This window comes from Cyprinodon variegatus, unplaced genomic scaffold (assembly GCF_000732505.1).
Source record: "Cyprinodon variegatus isolate N-32 unplaced genomic scaffold, C_variegatus-1.0 Scaffold4, whole genome shotgun sequence".
In the NCBI taxonomy this organism is placed as follows: Eukaryota; Metazoa; Chordata; class Actinopteri; order Cyprinodontiformes; family Cyprinodontidae; genus Cyprinodon; species Cyprinodon variegatus.
In genome coordinates, this window is record NW_015150457.1 from 2,171,591 (window position 1) to 2,192,144 (window position 20,554).

The 20,554-nt window shown below is 38.3% G+C and overlaps 1 protein-coding gene across 6 annotated transcripts in view; it reads right to left on the reverse strand.

Annotated features, from left to right (window-relative positions):
• Positions 1-20,554, reverse strand: part of daam1 (dishevelled associated activator of morphogenesis 1) — a 67,725-nt gene that overhangs the window by 13,012 nt on the left and 34,159 nt on the right. For 5 of the 6 annotated variants that reach the window (XM_015372953.1, XM_015372962.1, XM_015372986.1 and 2 more), the window contains 15 exons: positions 15,642-15,934; positions 11,689-11,778; positions 6,812-6,883; positions 6,114-6,208; positions 5,586-5,919; positions 5,392-5,502; positions 5,183-5,286; positions 4,745-4,811; positions 4,549-4,666; positions 3,424-3,562; positions 3,166-3,224; positions 2,900-3,087; positions 2,398-2,712; positions 2,208-2,315; positions 970-999 (listed from right to left, as the gene is read on the reverse strand). In XM_015372953.1, coding sequence (XP_015228439.1) covers positions 970-999; positions 2,208-2,315; positions 2,398-2,712; positions 2,900-3,087; positions 3,166-3,224; positions 3,424-3,562; positions 4,549-4,666; positions 4,745-4,811; positions 5,183-5,286; positions 5,392-5,502; positions 5,586-5,919; positions 6,114-6,208; positions 6,812-6,883; positions 11,689-11,778; positions 15,642-15,830 — 2,019 coding nt within the window. In that variant the 5' untranslated portion in view covers positions 15,831-15,934. The remainder of the gene's footprint in view (positions 1-969; positions 1,000-2,207; positions 2,316-2,397; positions 2,713-2,899; positions 3,088-3,165; positions 3,225-3,423; positions 3,563-4,548; positions 4,667-4,744; positions 4,812-5,182; positions 5,287-5,391; positions 5,503-5,585; positions 5,920-6,113; positions 6,209-6,811; positions 6,884-11,688; positions 11,779-15,641; positions 15,935-20,554) is intronic. The other variant, XM_015372994.1, reaches the window with a different exon arrangement.

Here is a 20,554-nt window from a genome sequence, read left to right on the forward strand (position 1 = left end):
CCAGGTTTGAATAATACTTTGTAATAAATACACCTTGCAGCTATATTTGCTGTGGTCAGTGGGAATAAAGTAGTTTTAATATGTTTTTAAGTGGGAAAATCCACCTGAGAGGACATGTACCTGTATATAAAAAACGCGCCCTATAGTCCGGTGCGCCGCGTGTATGACGTCATCTGAGCCCGGGCCACAGGCTGCTACGCTCTACCCTTTCTATTCATTCGGCGAGCTAATCTGAATCGTTCAATTCCATTTCGAGAGCGAGATCATCTGTGGTAGTAGCCCTAAACATCTTCCAGGCGTGTCAGTAAAATTAGCAGCAGTTCAGCAGACAGGATGAATGGTAGCCGGTGAGCACGGATGACGTCATACACACTTTGCTTTGTTTAAAAAAAAATAGAATATAAAAAAAAATATAACCCTGGATGTCTGGGGGACAGTGATTCGCCTACATGTTATGAATGCTGGCGTACCATAAATGATAAATTATGAACAGTTTAGTTTGTGCCTTCAAGTTGATCGCCCAAAGGAAGATGTTACTTGGATATCACAAAACCAAATATCTTCAGAACAGCTCCAAATGAAACAAAAATCATATGGGTGAGTAGAACATGATGTAATAACGTAAAATTAAGGGGCCAATGTAAAAAAAAAACGGTGTTCCCCTTTGAGGTGCAGAAACCTCCTGCAGAAATCAATGTATGGCACATGAAATTTAAGTTTTCCAAATTGCCCATAAACATAAGTTTTAATTGAGTAATTTTAATCCAATGAGAGTGGAGCCTAACATAACTAAATAAAAAGAGTAAAATACTTCAAAGACCATGGAGAAGATGCAGTGGTTTTATACCAGAGATGAAAAACTCAATCATGACATACAGACAACAAGCATTTTAAAGACAAAACAGCAAACACAGAAAACCAACGTTAACACCTAAAGGACACTGTAACTTACTGTAGTGTAAAACTCACCTGTTTGCTGTTATTGATCGTTAGGAAGTCCTAAAACGCAGCAGGAAGCAGGAGAGATGGAAGCATTAGTTAGAATAAGTAAAGCAGTAACGTGTTCGCAGCCAGTAAGAACAGACAGCAAAATGAATCATTCAGGCCTTCAGTCATAATGAATCAGTAGCAAAGTGATACGGGATGAGTGGTTCAATTAATCAATGCGAGCTCATCGTCACATGCTGTGCCCATTAACATCTGCCAACTGTCTCTATGTTGGGTCAACGTGAAGTTTGATCAGGCTGAGAAGTAGCTTCTAAAATAAAACTCAGTCGTGTGCTGAAATTCTACATGCAATATCTATGTTCCTACCATCATGCTTTATTGTATTCAAGGTTTTACTGACTGAAAAAGTAAAACAGAAAACATCTAGAAACATAAATCTTAAAACATAAATACCAGAAACTAATTACTGGTGATATGTAGAAATTAAAGAAAAAGGAAGCTGATAGTGAATTGTTCACTCATGCTTTTTCATACAGCCAAAAGGAAAAGAACAGAATCATTCAGTTTTAAAAAGCAACAGAACAGGTGTTACTTTTTTCACCTTAATGTATCTATAGTACCTTCCAAAAGCAGTAATAAACACTAAACTAACCCATTCCACATGTTGGTACATCACAGAAAAATACTGAATGAAGCTATCTTCTGCCCTTAAATTGCAAAGTCAACAGAAAGTTCTAATTTAAAGGTGATTTACTAAAAAAATTAGAATTCTGATAAAAAAACTGATTTTGCAGATACTCTTGTTTTAGTCTCACTGAAGGTATTTTAAACATACGATGCACAGGATATTTATTCTCTAGCTGTAGAAAGCTGATAGAGCCTGCAGCTAGAACTACAATAGAATGTGCTTATAAAATGCATTGACTCAGGCTGGCTGAATATCAATGTATGACACACTTGTTCTGATATTTATCTGTGTTAAATAAAAACAAAACAAAAACAAATAAAGCAACACTTTCTTTTCACCTCACAAAATATAGCAGGATTTGTTTTGATCCATCATATAAAATCCCAATAAAACATTAAAAGTCTCACCAAATAAAAAAGTGAATTACGAACATCCAATCACACACATATTAGAAATAAAAGTGTTGACATACAATCTTACTATGAACACCTGAAATTCTGAGTAACAAATGGCATTTTAAATAAAAAAATGAAATCTTTTGTTTCTGTCTAATTACAGATCGGAACCATACCTGCTGTCTCTGATAGGCTGAGAAGGTCTTTTCTATGTCTTTCAGGTCTAAGATTTTAAAAACTCTGGCATCGTCAACATCCATCCAAACAGTTCCCTCCAGTTTATTCTGTGTAGAGGACAATTAGATATCTTACCATGTGTCATATTAATAAAATGCAGTTGCCATTAAATCTCTTTATTGTTCCCACCTCAGCCAACTTGGACCAGTTGAAAGACTTGAGCGCATTGGATGGCTGAGGAATGGTCTTCTTCTTTAAAGAAGGTCCCAGGGGGGCTCCTGGTGGTGGAGGGATACCCCCAGTGGGTGCTCGCCCAGGGGGAGGTGGAGGGCCACCAGGTGGAGGAGGTGGGGGAGGCGGAGGAGGCATCGCACCACCAGGAGGAGGGGGAGGAGGAGGGGGACACATGCCTGTAAATGCTGGCATCGTCGAAGGAGGCAGAGGGCTGCCAGGGGGGCCGGGGGGCAGGGGAGGACCTCCAGGAACAACAGCTGCTGCCCGTCTCTGTAAAAACAATGGGGGTTAAAATGAGCCCAGGATTCTCATGTAACAAACGTCACTAATGTACTAGAGATCATATTTGGTCTGCTGTGAAAACTACAGAGAAATCAGGAATCTTATCTTTAGACAAAAGAATTTAACATAATATCAGCAGATTCAGCTTATTTTAAATGTGCAAAAGGAGACATACGGTGCTGAGCTCGTGCAGTTGTGCTGTAAGTTCAGCCACTTGCTGTTTTACATTCTTGTGTTCGTTGCTCTCCTTTTCCAGCTTCTCTTTCATCTTGTTGAGCGTCTGCATCATTTCCTCTTTCTCCTGCGTCTTTGCATCACATTCACGCTCTTTCTTCTCAAACCTTTGCTGCAGCTCATGGTGCTCTGTTGCGATCATATACGTTTAACGTCAAGCTTACTGAACCAACATTATTTGTAGTGAGACTGGAAAAGCATACGCACCTTTCCTCATTTTCTCTGCCTGCTCTTTCCACTGTTTAACCTCGTTTTCATTAACCAGCCTGAACAGAGAAATGACAATGGGTAAATTAATCGCAGCCTTTCGATGAACTTCAAAGATAAACCGTTTGGAGCTAACGTTGTAAACTTTGTGACTTTCAGCTTGTCTGCGAACACAGCACTCTTGTGCATTCCTCACTCCCACAGTCATGTAATTTCTTCCATGACTCCGTTTATTTATCTGTGTGTTGAAGCACTTACATCCTGACCACATTCTTTACGTTAAAGTTCTCCAGTGGTGCGATGTCGGGGTCGTGACCTTTATCATTCTGTAGGACCATCTGCTGGACGATCCGGTCCAACAGCAGCCAGTACTGTACCGTGTTTCCACTTCTCTTGTCTGGAAATTAACACAGGAATACTGATGTTACCAGCTGGTGTCTTTTATTCTTCAACAATGCCATTGATAAAAACCTCATTAATTTCGGCCCGGTTAGGGCATGGGGCTTGGAATTCTGAGGTTGTGAGTTCGAGCCCCACTACCTAAGAATGCCACTCTGGGTTCCTGAGCAAAGACCCTTACCCCACACTGCTCCACGCGCGCCGCAAATGGCAGATGGGATAAATTCAGAGTGAATTTTGTTGTGCTGCACTTGTGAGAGTGTAATGAAAAAAAATTTAAAGTAAATAAAAGGAGGAATGACCTATCCGATAGTTATATCAAGCTACCATGAATTTGACCTACACTGCTTGTCTCCTTGTTAAATCTCTGTATTGCAAAAAGAAAGGCCGTCCGGCCACGGTTAAACAAGTTTTCAAAGCAAGTGAAATTGTATGTCAATGCAGTATGTATGTCTGATCATGTCACTTGATATTCTTTCAATTAGGATTACAGTGTAATGTTTGACATGTAAAAAAGACTAAACACTCTTAAAAGATAAACCATCCAACACTTTCAATTTTTTGTTATTTTAAGTTTCACAAGAACCTATTAGCAGTGTTAAGTTTGTTAATTGGTTATAAAGAAAAATGTATGATAAAACACAAATTTGTTTAAAGCTCTTTCACTTGTAAACAAATGATGTTGGAGCTAGGAATTGTATACCCTTTTACAAAGACCCTGACAAAGTAAATATCGGGATCTGAAGGAGTATAGTGTTCAGTTAGGCTGGGAATGTGCTTATCCAATTTTCTGAGCCATCTACTCTGGACAAAGTCAACACTCTTATCTTTCTGGCGCAAAGCTGGAGAGCACAAGCACTATGCACTTTGTGGGAGTAATACCTCTGCCTTCAGACTGCTATTTACAGCCTCATGGTGCCTAAAAACATACCTCAGAAGCAGGTTCTATCTGCATGTAATCCAAATTTTTAAAGAGAGACTTACGTGGCATTAGCAGACAGTGATGCAGCACAGACATAAAGTGCGGGTATGCATCGGTGAGGTTCATCTTCTTGCGGATGAGATCGAAAACTTGTGTGGCACTTTTTGTGTCTATGTGTACCTAAAAGAGAAAAAAATATGTTCAAATTCACGTTTGATTTTAATTTGCAGGAGTTAACTAGTTTCCTCTCTTCCTTACCGACTCGAACCGTTTAGACAAAGCGAGCTCGTCTTCGTTCCGCAGCATTTCAAAGTAGTCTAAATGCCTGTGAGAATAGCAAAAAACTGTTATATTAAATCAAGAGGCTATAAATATACAGCTCACACTGTACAACAAAACCCTGCGGTTTCTGTACACTACACGACGCATGACCCATGATCAGTCTGAAAGTCGGCCCGATCAGAAATTTCTCGCACGACTTGAAAGTCTCCACGAAAAGGGCAAAAAAAAAAAAAATCACACAGTTTAAGCTTTAAACCAAGGGTGATAGATTCTGAGATAAGTTTGTTTTCTACCTTTCTATGAAAAAATGACATGAGGTATGAGATAAAAACATACAATTTAGTGCCTGATCATAAACTCTTCTTTTCAACTTTCTATTACTAATATGCTTGATAAAGAGGGCTGCCATCTTACCTATCTAATGTGGAGTTTTCATGTGATCGCAGCTTATCGATCACAGGTTGAATTCCCAGCATAAGAAATTCATATCGAAGGTGGATTCGAAATTCCAAACTAGTCTGCTCAGAAAAAAAAAATGAAAAAAGTGTGTTAAATATGACCAGTTGCTGAAATGAAAATGTTTTGGTCTTAAAGAAAAAATATGCAGTAATTTAACAACATACCTCTCCAGCTCCTTGACTCAGTACAGCGTTAATAAAGGACATGATGGCTGTTTTCAAGCTGACTTCATCTCTGTATCTCCCCGTGCTGCGATCCAGCTCATTTATTAGCGACTAAGGAACAGAAATACCATAAACAGCATTTAATACATTCAAGAAACATTGCTTTGCTGAAGTACAGATGAGCAAAAGCCCACCTGGAAGCGCGTTCTCTCGCAGGCGAAGCGTTGGTAGTGAAGCATGGCCTCCAGGATCTTTTTGTGTCCACCAGGAACCAGGCACACAGCACCCATTATTTCCAGCACTGCCACCTTAGTCTTAATGTTTTCTGTGGCCAGGCTCTGAGCTATGATATTAATGCTCTCTGTGTGCGCGAGGACGTGGGCGCGGCCTTGTGAGTTGTTCATCAGAGCCTTAATGCAGCCGATCAGCGACGTATGGATCTGTGATTCTGTGGTGTCATAGTCCATGCTCTTCAGGAAGTTGAGGATGCACGTCAGGCCATCCAGATCGATGAAACGTGTCACAAACCTGGAAAAAAAAAACAGTTTCCCAAGACATTAGCTGTAGCTGAAAAGAGAGAAGCTCAGTGAATTAACTTCCACACTGTAGTTAAAAACCAATCAGACTTAGAGAGGATGAGAGGAGATAGAATCATAGGTGACATTAGAAATAAAAACCAAGAAGGAGGCTGGATGACAAAGATAAAAAGCAACTCTCCTCACCTCATAGGCTGTGTCCTCAGAGCTGTCTTCAGGCTCTCTATAGTTTTATTTCTTTCTTCCTCATCTTCCTTCTCCAGCGCGAGAAGTGTCTTTCTCTGACAAAACATGAAGACCATCAAGACCAGTTCCTGCTCAAATAAATAATCATCCAACGTCCATAATCATTCAATCATTATTTCTACTATAAAGCACATTTAGTGGCACTCCTGTTAAAGATGTTATCCTTATCTGTAGGTTACTTCTATTGCCTTATTAAACATCCAGCTGTGTTAAACCTTTTTAATTATTAATCGACTACAGGTATCAGAAAATATAGGCCAGCATTTATTTTCCGGCATCCATTTTTTCACTTGAAGGGCATGTTCTCCTGCCTTTTTTATTTTGAAGAGGGCTTGAGAGAAACAGGAAGTCATGTGACAAATGTTGAAAAAAAAAGGAAATAAAGTAAAATTATATCTGGGGCCATTAAGTGATTAAAATAAATGCATTTAATTCAAATGTGGTGTGAGCTTATGCTTCCTCAATTTAAGTTTACTTTTTAATTTGTTTTTCCACTCATCTCCACCAGGGATGTGAAAAAGCACAAAGGGCACTGTAATTTAAATTTCCAATTACCTTTAGAAATCATATGATAAAATCAGGGGAACATTTATTTACATACCAATAAAAAGAAAATGTAGTTTAACATTTTTACTTACAGCTGCCATTAAATTGAGCTGATCAATATAATATTCTGGCCAACTAGTTGCACTTTTATTTTCTTCTTGTTCCTAAAAAAAAGAAGCAGAGAAACAAATCATTAGAGAAATACAAAACCCTTCTTTAATTGATTTAATATTCCCGCAATAATATCATGTGGGGATAAAAAGAGCACAAATTTGAAGTAAAAGATCAGATTTTTGAGACATGACTTTAAAATGTAGAAGAGAGACACAGAAAATGACACATTTTCATCTGGTTTGTGTCACACCTTTAATCTAATAAACATCAAAGACAGACTTCAAAGCAGAAGTGGAGCTTCTTCCTCTTTCCTTCTCATTCCCCATCAGTTTTTAGATCAATAAGCCATAACTGTCACCAGCAAAAGCACCATGGAGTGTGTGCTCAGGGAGCGGACAGAAATAGCTAAAAATAAAGAACTTCTAAGTAGGACGACACAGATATTCAACCCATTTTATCTTCCAGCACTTCAGTAGGTGCCAAAAAGGCAGAACGGCTGCTTGAGAAAATCTCGAGATTAACAAATGATTGTTAAAATCCAGGATTAGGGACATGGCCTGACTTATAGTGAGATTAATCTCGTCATGGGCATGTTTGCTTCACAACTGCACAAAAACAAAATTTTTCATGCAGACTCCAAACCCTTTGAGTAGGCAGCTTCTTTCTCCTAAACTTGGCTTGTACATAAAAGGCCTTCTGATTCCCAGTTTAACTCTTGCTCCATTAGGCACAAGCGAACTGTGACAGTCAGAAACTAATTGAGCGTCGGATATTAAAGCGGGCCGTGGACTGTGCAGCGACACTAAGAACTGATCCTGCTGGGTCCAGCAGTGATCCAGTGCCAGCTTCACCAGGTGGGAGCTGGATAAAAGTCCAGTCTATTAGAGGAGAGACCAACGAAGTGGAGCCTCTTTCCTTTTCCCCTGTTTATCTTCTATCTCAGATGTCAGCAGCCTGTTTTATAAAACCACGTTCTTCAGGGTGAGGTGGGGAGCGCTTGTAGAGGGGGGTTTATTTTCTCCACATTTAGAAAAATAAAGATCAAAGATACTTTGGGAAACAGAAGTGAGTTTCTGTTTTTAGTAGGACAGCCTACTTGAAAGAAGTTACAGTTCAGCCTTCTTTGGAGCTGGATGAAACGTGAAACCCAGTCTTCTCTAGAAACCGAAATCTTCCTCTTGGCAGAGGATGTAGCCTTGAGGGAAGATTGATTCTTGACAGAATGATTTCATCGGTTCAGGTGTCTGGCCAAAGCAAACGGCTCTGACAGAATTATCTTCTCTCTGTCCAGATGGGCCTCTAAAGCAAAAAAAAAAAAAAAAAACAGACGACCACTACAGATGGGCTTTTAGTGGATCCCGATAGTGACACCACCTTCCTCCTTATCGTTGATGCACCCCCCACCCACTGCTCTCATAAAAAACCTGCACCTGTGGAAGTGAACCTTCCTGTTTGGCTTGGACAACCGAGAACTTCCTTTGACTTCTTCCCTTCTCCAACACACCCTTCCCCTCTGAGCTCTGATGGTTCGGTTTGTATCCGTCTGGGTCAGAGCCAGTGCTTGCTGCAGACTCAGCAATACTCAAGCAGTTCTGTCTTTGCTCCCTACCCGCTTTTGCAGGTCGATGCTCACACTAAGACTTTAATCCATCCAAGTCCTCCCCCACTTTACCAGATAATCAACTACTCAGGAACACTGAAGTCTAGTTTTTATAAGTGTTAAACTTTTTACCTTTATTCTATATTAAAATTACAAACTTATCATTTAATTTGGACTTTAAGTGATCAACCAGCACAAAATAGTTGCATTGTTGTGAAGAAAAACAAAATCATCCTAAAATCAAGGTTTGTGCTTTTTTCCAGGGCCCTTTACTCCAATTCTCCCAAATAAAACTCATTGCAACAGTCTTCAGAAGTCATCTAATTATTACATAAGAGTCAATTATATGTCATTTAACCCCAACCTTTATCCTGCATGCTGAAAATGATTCTACATGGAATAGTTGGTCTCAAATATACTGTTTAGCACCCCCATACATCTCGTACTCACTGTGGGACATAGTGGTGGCAGCATCATGTTAAGAGGATGATTTGATCCTATGCTATCCCAATATAACACTTTACTAGATAGGATTTAGGAGAAAGAATCAAAGTGTGTGATTCCTACCATGTTCTACTTATCAGTTGTCCTGTCCTGATGAAGTAGATGGGAGATTATGGACAGAGAAACTAAGATGTGAGCTGATGTCTTAAGGCCTCTATCATTTTGTCTTCATGCAGTGCCACAAAGTTACCTTAAAGATTTTCTACTTGAAAACAGCTGCAATTATTTAATGTCAATTAAGTCAAATTAGCTTGGTCCAAAGACAATAACAAGGATTTAAGGCTGGTTTTTGCTCAGAAACCAGGTCGTCTGCATGTGTGTCACAGTGAACGCAAATGTGCCCCCGCACCTTCAGCAGACAGTCGCCATCTGATTGGTCAAATCTACATCCGCTCTACACTATGCGTAGTTCCTGTTTGGTACCTTACCGGCTTGTTTTGATTGTATGACCACCACTATGGAAAACGACTCGTGAAGATGGTCAGCTAGAAGAGGGAGGTGCGCAAGAACGCTGGGACCCTTATTCCCCATGGATCCTCGCTCGTTTAAGACCTCATGTCCCTCCTTTATTGCACAAACTTGCCTCCATTTCCTCACCGCCTCGGCCGTATCTAGACCCACAGCTAGTTTAGGGTTGTCTCTCTTGCGTTATGGCGTGGAATAACAGCGTAGACCATGCTTCAATATCGAGCATAAATCAAAAATATCTGCGACAAGCTCATTGCAACACACTGCTGCAGGAGTATAACCAGCCCTCAAGAAAACCTGACTGAGGACTTTGAGTGCACACACTGATGCACACAATATCCACCCTTCAGATTCATTCATGTTGTCTCTTCTCTAGATGCAGGAAACGATATTTGCATCTGTGTGCCCCATCGGCATACTCGTCGGGACAGGATATCCTACATGCTCAGACCTCGGGCTGCATAAATGTGAGGGCACATTCTGAGGGAGCGTCACTTCCAGTCATCTATACTCTAACATGCATCTGTGCTTTCCTGTATGGTGAGGGTAAAATTCACATACGGGGGAAAAGAGGAACCGCCCTGGCGCCTTTTATCAGGAAGAAAGAGCTTAATGAAACATGACACGGTTACAGAGCAGACAGGAATGTTATGGCTACATGAAGACTTAACAGGACAGGTGTCACTTCTGACAACAGAGCATCAAGTTTAACAGCTTTGGATCTGGTTACTAGATATAAAAAATAAAAAAAACTTCTTATAATGCAACTACATGATCTAACAACAAAAAGAAACAAATTAGGCCAATCAAGGGACTTATTCAGCTTTTTGCAGAAAAAGAATGAGAAGCAAAGTGACAGTGATCCAACCCTGGGGAATAAAGTTATTAGCCACAATATTATACTACAGTTGTAAATCTAGGAGTATATATTTATAGAGATCTAGCTTTCAATATGAAATAAAGAGATAAATACTTGTGCGTGCACTACAAGTGTTAGATAAATGCTAACAGTTAACAACAGCAGATGGTACAGCTGAATTCCCCTATCGCTGTTTAGCCATTTATCTATGCAGAGTCCTGCTAATAAGCTATTTATTGGATTCAGAAGTGTTGGAGAAGGGATGCATCTAAAGTTTGCAGGATAGTAGCTCTCCATGACTGGACCTGGGCACCTATGTTCTTAATCTACCATTGAATTTGTATTTACAAAAGGGCAGCATTACCAACAAGTACAAAATCAATCCAGACTGGGATATACCCACATATTCTAATTTACGCTGATACTGAGCTTTAAATGACTGAATATTTAGTACAGGGGATACGAGACATTGGTGATTATTCTGCTTACTCTTATATGACAAGAATGACAAGCTGTAATTGGGGACTTTTGAAAATCTTTTCCACTGTTTATTCCATGAGATTATCAGTAGATGCTGTTTTCATTTTTAATTATTGCTGTTTGGCAGTTTAGTTAAAATGCTGGATTAAATACTAAATTATGTGTGACTGATACTATCATCAACGTTAATCTAAATTGAAATAGATTTGTTTGTGTTGCTCTGTTCAAATTATTCACAAAGCTGCTTGCATCAAAACTCTTTGTTTTAAATGCTAAACAATGCAATGATTTAAACCTAATCTAACCCAGATATTTAGGTGAAATAAGGAGGAAGACAATCTGAAATTATTAATTTTAGTTTGATTAATTAATATCTGTGTTTAAAGCATTGCTGCATCACAGTTTGAAGGCATGAATGCGAGCTAGTGTGGTTTAAATCATCAAAACATTTTTCTGGAGTTTTTTTCCTTAAGAAGATATCATGAAGAGCATTAAATGTTCTGACATGCAAAGAATGGAGTTTGTTAGCATCGTTATGAAATATAGAGTAGCTTTATTAAGGATTGCAAAGTCTGCACACGCTAAATTAAAAACAGTATCAGACATCTTTTCAGAATATTATTTAAATATTCAAAAGCATGATAGTTAAAATAAACAAACCTTCACAAATAATTGAAAAAAAACTGGAGATTAAAACCAGAAACTGGCCTCACTTCATATAGAAGCCAGGAAGCACAGAGAGTCAGAATGCAAGCGTAGCAAAAGAAAGTCACACACTCTAAACAGTTCTTTACATGTATCATGTAAAACTTGACAGTTCAGGAAGGGTAGGGAATAAAGTCTGGAAATATAAAGATTTTAAAACTTATTTGCTCGCTCTATATCTGGACATTCCCACTCGGAGAAAAAACCCAGTGAAAGCTGTCAGATGCTGATCTCTTTACCTTCTTTTTGCTGCAGTAGATTTGCCATTTCTTCTCTGCTGGTAGGGCGAACATGGCTTCCCTGTGTTTTTCTGTAAGGTCAAGCTCATCCTGCAAAGTAAGAAAAATGTCTTTAAAATCACTCATGCACAGCAGCACACAGATACTAATGATCTGCTGTTGATTACTGAGCTGCATTGTGCAAACAATAGAATGATCCAAATAAATCAAATTTGTTTTCCTGCAAAATGGAAACCCTTGCCAAAAAAGGCTCAGACTAAGCTCATTTGAGCTGTAGATCAGTTTGCGTTGCCTAGTGTCTGTCCCCATAAATTTAGTCTGATTGTGAAGTAAATCGGATCTATTCCAGGCTTCAGACATGCGAATAAGGGGGTAAAAAGATAAGGCGTGGTTCATGTGTTCGGTATGTGGAAACAAACATCTGGAAACAACATGTGTCACAATCTATGACGTTCACAGGGCACGTTAAAAAGGGTGCTGACGGGAAGTGTTCGGACCGAATACCAGAGCCCGTTCGGAAAACTGGGACGTATCAGCGAGTTATCTGCAAAACTTTCTGAGGTTTACCATGTGAATTTCAGCTGGAGATTTTTGCTCCTAATTAGCTCCATGTGAGGGAGGTGATAAAAGGCTGCAGAAAATTTTTAGCCAATACAGCACAAAGAGAAAAAATGTAAAAGAGCATAAAAAAACATGTTTTAATGAAAACAGAGATAAATTAGTTATGAAAAATACAGTTAACATTTCTACATCAAAATATACAAGACCTACAAAAAATACAAGGCCTACAAATCAATGACCTACAAATCAATGACTGCCATAATAACCTTTCCTAGGCATGAGTGGCCTTTATTTCGAAGGTAGTCTTACAGGAAAACTAGCAGCAAAGGTATCGGTCCATTCTCTTGGACCAAAGCGGCACTTGCCATTTCATTTAAATTTACTTTCCATTACCAAAACACAGACATATTTGGCTTCAGCGCTTGCTTGTTTTCATAGCCTTGAGTGCTCTCTAGTCAAGAGTTCATCGTCACACGACAACTTTTTTCTGAAAAGTTGCTTTCTTCTAGCTTACATGGATGGATCTTTGCTGCTCTCTGTTCTCATTGTTGTGGTGGCAACTACCATTTTAAGCTAATTTCCACCACCAAAAGAGCTGTAATGAAAGAGTCAAAAAGTTAATTATTGGGATAAATGGAAAATGTTAAAAAATAAGAATTAAAAAATAGAATGCCTTGGAATTAGGAAACTGTTTTGAAAATTTAGATTTTATTGCAAATGCAATTGATTGTTCATTCCAATTACATAGTCTCGGAGTAAGGCTTAGAATACTATAGATTTAATAAATTTGTATAATTTTAAGTAAGGTATATACTAATGTAGAATAACAGCAGTTTAATACATGTGTTATATTGAAATAACATTATACCTAAACATTTTTTTTTTAAATCAAACCAATTTGAGAACCTGGGAAAATATCTCATTAAGAAACAATGAAAGAAGCCACAGTATTTTTTAGCTCTCTCTTGTTAATGCCTTTTCCCATAGGATACGATTTAACATATGGCAAGGCTGCAGCAAACAGAAACATTTGAAACCATGAAACTTTGATTCCTTTTGCCCAATTATCGAGATTATTAGAGGAATCAAGTCTCGTCATTGAGATCACCATGAAAGTAAGTGGATTTTTGCTTGTTTTTGATAAAGCCATATGATCTAGATCAATATCCTACTCAATACACAGTGAGGCATGCTGACAGGTTAATGATACTGTTTAATTACTGGCCCAGTGCAAAGCTCACTCTCTTGGCTGTTTATTGTCTTGGCGGTCAGGAAAGTCACCTAGATCACATCACTTCCCCTCAACGCTTACAAAGAAGGAAAGAAATATATGACTGCCTGAACAAGCCCTCGTATTCAGTGTGTCTATCTAGTTATTCAGGTATTTATCAAATAATTTAGTTTTTTTTTATTGTGTTCCTGTCGGAGTATATGTTGTGCATATTTTAGTAAATCACTTTTACACAGTGGTTCTCAAACCTTGTTCTCAAATACGCCTGACCTCCTCAGCAGTCATCAAGTGCTTTAGAAGCCTGTTAATCATTCAGTCATTTAAGTCGTGTGTAGAAGCATGTAGACACCTAGAGCATGCAGTGCAGCGGTACATTAGGACTAGGAACCAATGCTCTAATAGATTTTCAAAGGTACTAGAAGACAAGCAGGCCCAGTGCATCATGGATCCTCTACCGTACTTGACATTTTGCAACAGGTTTCATAAATCCAATCCACATAGAGCTATTATTGTCGATAAGCTAGTGCTGAAACATTTAATTTGATTAATTAGGATTAATCGATCATTGAAATAATCATCAACCAGTTTAGTAATCAATCATTAAGTTGAGTTTAGAGACTCATAAACATGTCTTCAGCTGAAATGGCAAGACACTCAGAACAGTTTTTATGCCAAAATAGTAAAAAATATCTCAACTTTTTTTATTCAAGATGAAAAACAATTTTAGCCCATGAATATGCTCTTTCCAGAAGTCTTCTAAGGGCACAGTTTTAATTTTATTTGTTTTAAATTTTGTCTAAAATCTCATTCAAGGAGCCCTTTGCCAAGCGATTAATAAATAGTCCTGAATTCCAGCCCTACAATAAGCTCAGTTTCTACCGCATCTGATGAAGGCACATGAAATCAACAAGTTTGTATTTGTAATGGTGGATTACGAAAAGCTTTCTTTTGCTAATCGCTCCCAAACAACTAATTTGTGTACCATGTAGTGAATGAAAGGGAGACTTTGTGACTCCAGCATGCCAGTCTTTGCCACATCAAGCGCTAAAGTTTTTTCCCCTTTTCTCAATGTTCTGCTGAGTGTCAGCAGTGTTAGGTTAAAGCACCCAGTGGCAGAGTGTGAGAGAAATGGACCATGTAATGTCCATACATTAGAGGAAAAGAAGGTCATGGATTACTAATTTTAAGTTCTTAAAACCTTGAATCATTTCAGGTGTATTTATTTCAGAAGGGATGTTAAAACTACAGATAATCTGTTAAATATGGGATTTCTAATTTAATAAACGTACTCAATTAAAAGTTGTAGTTTTTCTAAAATGTTCATCACCCAGTTTACCTGCAGTAATAAAATCATAGTTTATTTTGAGGCACTTTAATGTATTTATACAAAGTAAGTCATTCCATCTCTATATAATTATTTAGTTCTGGGCACTAACTACATGCATGACTGTTATCATGTTCAATGGCTGAGTTTAACCAGTAGTAAGGAGATATGTCAACAAATGTTCTCCTTATCGTAACCTTTTTCCTCCCTTCCTATTAGAGTGAACACAAAAAGGCCAGTGAGTGGTTGAGAAAAAGAGGATGTGGCTGTTTTTCTTGTGGCAAACAGAGCAACAGAAAGCCTCCTTGTCTTCACATTAAACTTAGTTAATTATGCCTTCATATAGAACGACTGACAAAAAACAAGCAATTAGCAGATGGAGCGGGCTTTGACCTAAAGAGCCCCTGAATGAGGCCTATTGATGTGCAAAGAGACTAGTGTGGCAGACGTGAGAGTGGAAAAGGGGCCCGAAGAGAGAGCGACACTGGACAAATTAGAAGTGACAATAAGAAAGAAAGAAAAGCATGTCGGCCTGGTTACTCACAAGACATTGCAACTGTACACAAGGAGAACCTTCTTAAAAACACTTTGAAAACAAAAGAGCTTACTAATATTAAAGCTGAAGCTGCAAATACAACTTTTTTTTTTTTGTTTTGGCTCATTACAATATTAAATGTTATTATTTAAAAAGTGTTTCTTGCTACGTGCAATAGCAGTCTATAGACAAAGTTGACTGAACTTCTTTAAGTAAACACTAGAGAAAGGAATCTTCCAAGTAGGACCTTATATTGCATCCAGCAAGTTTAAGAGCAATAAAACACATAAGTGATATCTTACCACCAACTCAGAGAACATGTTATCCAGCTCATCATATCCGGGCATGGGCAGAGCTGGCTCCATGCTCTGCAGGGCAAAGTCCTCTCTCAGTTTGTAGGTGATCTCAGGGTGATCGTTGCTGTTGAAACAGCAGAAGACGAAGGAGAGGCCACCACGGCTGCTGCCGCCCCCACGCTTTCGGGGAGCCATGGCCGTCGGGCCTCTAGCGCTGATCAGGTAGGGAGGATGGGAGGCTCCCTCTGGGCCTCGTTACGGCCTCCTCCACCTCACAGTTCAGCCTCCGTCAGAGCACACTATGGAGACACAGAGAGGACAGAGTAAGGTTTCAACCCAGAAAGCCAACTCAAGTAAGCATATGCAAACACAGATTTGTACAAAGGGTATTGTTTTACATCAACTATAATACAAAAAAGGCTAAAGGCAGTTCAGAGAGGAGTCTTCAAAACCAGAACAAGATGGCAGATTTTTGGTTACCCGATTTCTGCTGAGCACAACCGCATTCACCTTTTTACAATGATTTACTATACGTCAGTGTCAGCATCCAGACTGTATGGATCATTAACTGTTGGTTGAATTCCTAAATTTAATCTACTCAGGCCACGTCCTCTACTAGAATTAGAAAAAATGTAGGAAAGAACACTCGGAGACAGGAGCACAGCTATATTTAGCTGTTCTAGATGAGAAACTGCAAAACTTTTCCTAAGACAACCCCATTTTTAAGGACATATATATGTAACGGTCTAATCTGTATATCTAAACTCTATTATTTACAAGCAATATATTTTTTTAAATAATCCTGACTTTTGAGCAGAGATCTTTTGGTCTTAAATCAACTGGTTTCTGTTTTTCAAAGTTTGGTAAAGGCTCAGTAATTTTATGGCATCTGGACCAACCATCTAGATCGCTTTACTAAAAGAGGAAAATTCAAATAAATTTCTGCCTTGGGCGAAAAAAGTCGAATACTCAAATCATCTAAAGCATAGTTAATTACCTTAGAAATGCTTGGTAGTGCTTGGTCCTAAAAACTACATTTCCAATACCTTGTCATTTTAGAACATTTAAAAATCAGTTAAAACAACCTGAATTTAAAGCTGTCCAGAGACCAGACTTTTTTTTTCTGATTCCTGAAAAAGTAAACAACCGATGATGTGTCAAATTAAGGAAGAACCGTAGTACAATAAAACAATAAACATCATTGTTAAACTGTCACACAAACTGAATATTATTGGACTTGGGTTTAGAAAATGTAGGAACGAAAGGCTCAGAAAATCAAACCTTTCTCTATATTGTTTCCTTTTTCACATATGTAAATATCTACTTTCCATACATACTAAAACAAAAATGTGTGGGCAGATTTCAGGGCTTTAAATACTGCATAGGAACACTGCCGTCTCCTTGTTGCATTGTGTTCTACATTACCCAGACACTCTTGTCATTCTGTCTGGAAGGCTCTGTTTAAGCTCCTGAAATCTCACTAGAAAGGCTCTGCTTGGTCAGCTGGGCCATAAAAACTGAGGTTACGTTGGTTACATGCATAAAACTTACTGTACGTCTCGCCGTCTGGAAGCAGCTCCCCAAACACTACAGAAAGTTCATTAAAACTAGCAGAACAGAAACTCCTGTTCTCATGCACCCAACATTTTCTCAGCCTTCTGCCATTCCTCTTGTTACCGAGCGTATAATTTAAGCTAACAGTGCTGTTTAAACAACGTTGTGTCAAATAAGGCCTTGAGAAATAAAGGCTGTTTGTTTGAAATTGTATCCCAGCAGTTGCCTGTGACCTACAGGGGAGTTGATTTCTTCATGATTACAGATTAAAGTAGAGATAAATCAGCAAATTTGACATATGGGTCACAAGTCAGACATATGGGTTCTTTTAAGGTTTTATCTGAAATGATGCTTATTATTTATTTCTCTATTAGTCCCAACCTAAAATGTCCCACTCAATTCTAATTGTTCTGACACATTTTAAAATGTAACAGCAATCCCTGTTGTTGAGTCAAATCTAGGCTGACTCTCTGTTTTGCTCATGAAGCCAACAAAACATTCAGTGGGTTTTGCTCTCACCAGGGGTAAGAAATGGAGGTCTGTGGCATCTGCTCATTTAGTCTAGTTAAAGGGAAGGTTTTGACAAGCGCACTAAAATACAGTCTTTATTATACTTTCTAAGAATATGACATCAACAGTGTGAATGAATTACAAAGCGTCTTAGACAAATAATGGATTTTTTTTCAAACCTAATGCCCATGGCTGGTTATCAGTATCAAGACGTTTCAAGAGTTCAACCAGTTGATGATCCAGGTCTTTAATGGTCTTTTCATGAGATGCCAGAGAAAGAACCAGAGTTACAAGAGATAATATATCTGTATTGAGTACATAGAAAGTAAAATGATAAAAAGTACACCCATCCCCCACATCTTGCTGTGCACTGCTGCTTCACTGGCTAAAAGACAAATACCCTACAGATATTGGAATTCAATATCCAGTCAAAAAAAGTTGACATGTTTTAAAAACAAGGAAGCTTCAACATTTTTTTTTTTTCCATTTTAAGTCAAAAAGTCCAGTTGGATTATAAGTGACACATCTTGTATTTACCTAGTGAGATAAAGCTTACTTTATATAGTAATCAGCTTCCTATACTTGTGTCACTCTATGAACACCAGAATGGCGAAAGAGGGACTTTCCAGAAGAGCAAGCGAAAAACAAACTTGCCTCTTTGTCAATTTGTACGACCAACATTTTAATCAAAAACTGAGATGGTCAACTTAATGCCTAGTAAGCTGTATAGTATTTTCTAAAGACTTTATAAAAACATCTCGTTTTGGTTCTGATTGAACCTGTAGACTCTTATAAAACAGTTAGACATGACCCCCTGTTCAAACTTCTTTTTTTTTAAGTTATCTAACCATTTTTATAAAAGACTGCTGGGAGAAAATAGATACCTAAAGTTGGTAATTATCCTTAGGAGGGATATACAGTAATTGCTACATGGTTGATATCAAATGCTGTCTGGCAGATGGCTCCAAAAATACAGAGTTGTTAAAACTGCATTTACATAAAATTGTTAAGACCAGCATTAGAGGCTTAAAGGAATTCCTACTGAAAATCTTCAGCAAATACCATTTGGTTTCGCATGCATGTATACTAAATAAACAGGAATAGAATAGGTGAAAGGTTTACAACCAAAGAAATAACACTGAAACCACTGTACACATGCATAATGTTTATATCTGGAACTTAAGAATACTACGTTCTATGACTCCCCACTAAAAAGGGGCAACGACAGGACTATCAGCTATCTCTAAAGTCTGGTATATGGGAACAATATGGCTTCCTTCCACTACAATAGTACTAAATAGTACCAAACTGAAGGGACTACTAAGCTTCAAGTCAAATAGACCAAAATAAAGACAACTGTAAATAACTAGCCTCTCCTTTTCACATGAATAAAAGCAGTTTAGATTTAATCTCGCCTTTAGTTTTATTATTTGTTAAATAAATTGTAAATCATTTTACAACCTACATATCACCATTATAGGTGACTTATTTGTTCTTATCAACCTTTCCAGTATTAAAAGAAGTGAAACGGATGAAAATGTTCATATTCTTAGTTGCAAACTTGCTGCCTATAGCATTCAACCAGGCCCAGGTACCAAGGGGTTAGTACAGGAGCTGCCATCAACCACATGACACAAGAGGACAGTCCACCTTCAAGACCAGCTTGGTTTCTATCAGCTATTCAATTATGACTCATGAAATATTAAAACAAATTACTTTTCTGTTCATAAATGTGAGCAAAGTGTTTCACATTCAGGTGGTGAGTCTGACCAAGTGCTCGTCTATAGTTAGCTATCTTTTTTGTCCAGTCACTGAAGCTCACCTTTTTCACTGCGGTTCTTTAAAAATGGCCGATGGTCTCAAGAGAAAAAGTGTCTACGAAGTGAATAAGAAGAAAAGAAAGGCCTCAGAAGAAAGAAACAGGACCAGAGTGTTTTTGGGAGATTGGCATACACTGAAAGCACGGGTCGGGCTTCCCATTCATGCGTCGCTTGCAAAGTTTCTACTCGACAGGTAAAGTTTGGCATGCTATTTGGAGAAACCCATTTCACATCACTGCTAGTTAAAGTTATCTACCTCTATATTGTAACGTTGTAGGGAAGAAAAGTTTATTTATTTTGTCATTTGCATCATTAGTATTTATACGGTGGCCACAGATCCTTATTTAGCCCACAAACATGTCCAAATTTCCACTGCAGCACACACACATAAAAGCAGTAGTCTTATTTGCGGGGAAACTTTTTATATATGAATATGGGTGAGATGAGATCCAATAGAATGACCATCTCATCATTGCGTCCCCACACCTCTTTGAGGAGAAATGAGCTTGTGCATAATCTTGCACGTGTTTAATAACCGTTCCCTCTTGGGAGCGGGTACAGATGTGTGTGCAAGTGCATTTTTTTTTTTTTAATCGAGAGGACGAGTCATTTAAAAAAATTCATGAAAATACTCCACTATACCTTTAATTAGCTGAAAGAACATAACCAGGCTTCCCTTCATTTCTGCAATGGGGAGTTTGTAACTGTGGCAACATATAGAATGAAAATAATCTATAGTCAGGAAATTTGACATCTACAGTCCAAAGATTTGTCTTAGAGATGCCACTCATTAGATGATGGTTAAAATATACCTTTTTCTACAATTTCTCTGCCTATGATGTTCTTATTCAAACTAGCTAAAAATAAAGTATTGCATCACCAAAAGATGTGTAAGAGACACCAAAAATGGCGTGCATATCTCAAAATGTATTGAATCTTCATTTATGTCAAACTTTAGAACCCAAACACTCAATAAAACCACTCCGACCAATATTACAAAAAGACTTTATCATACCTTCAGTGATCTTTATTTGA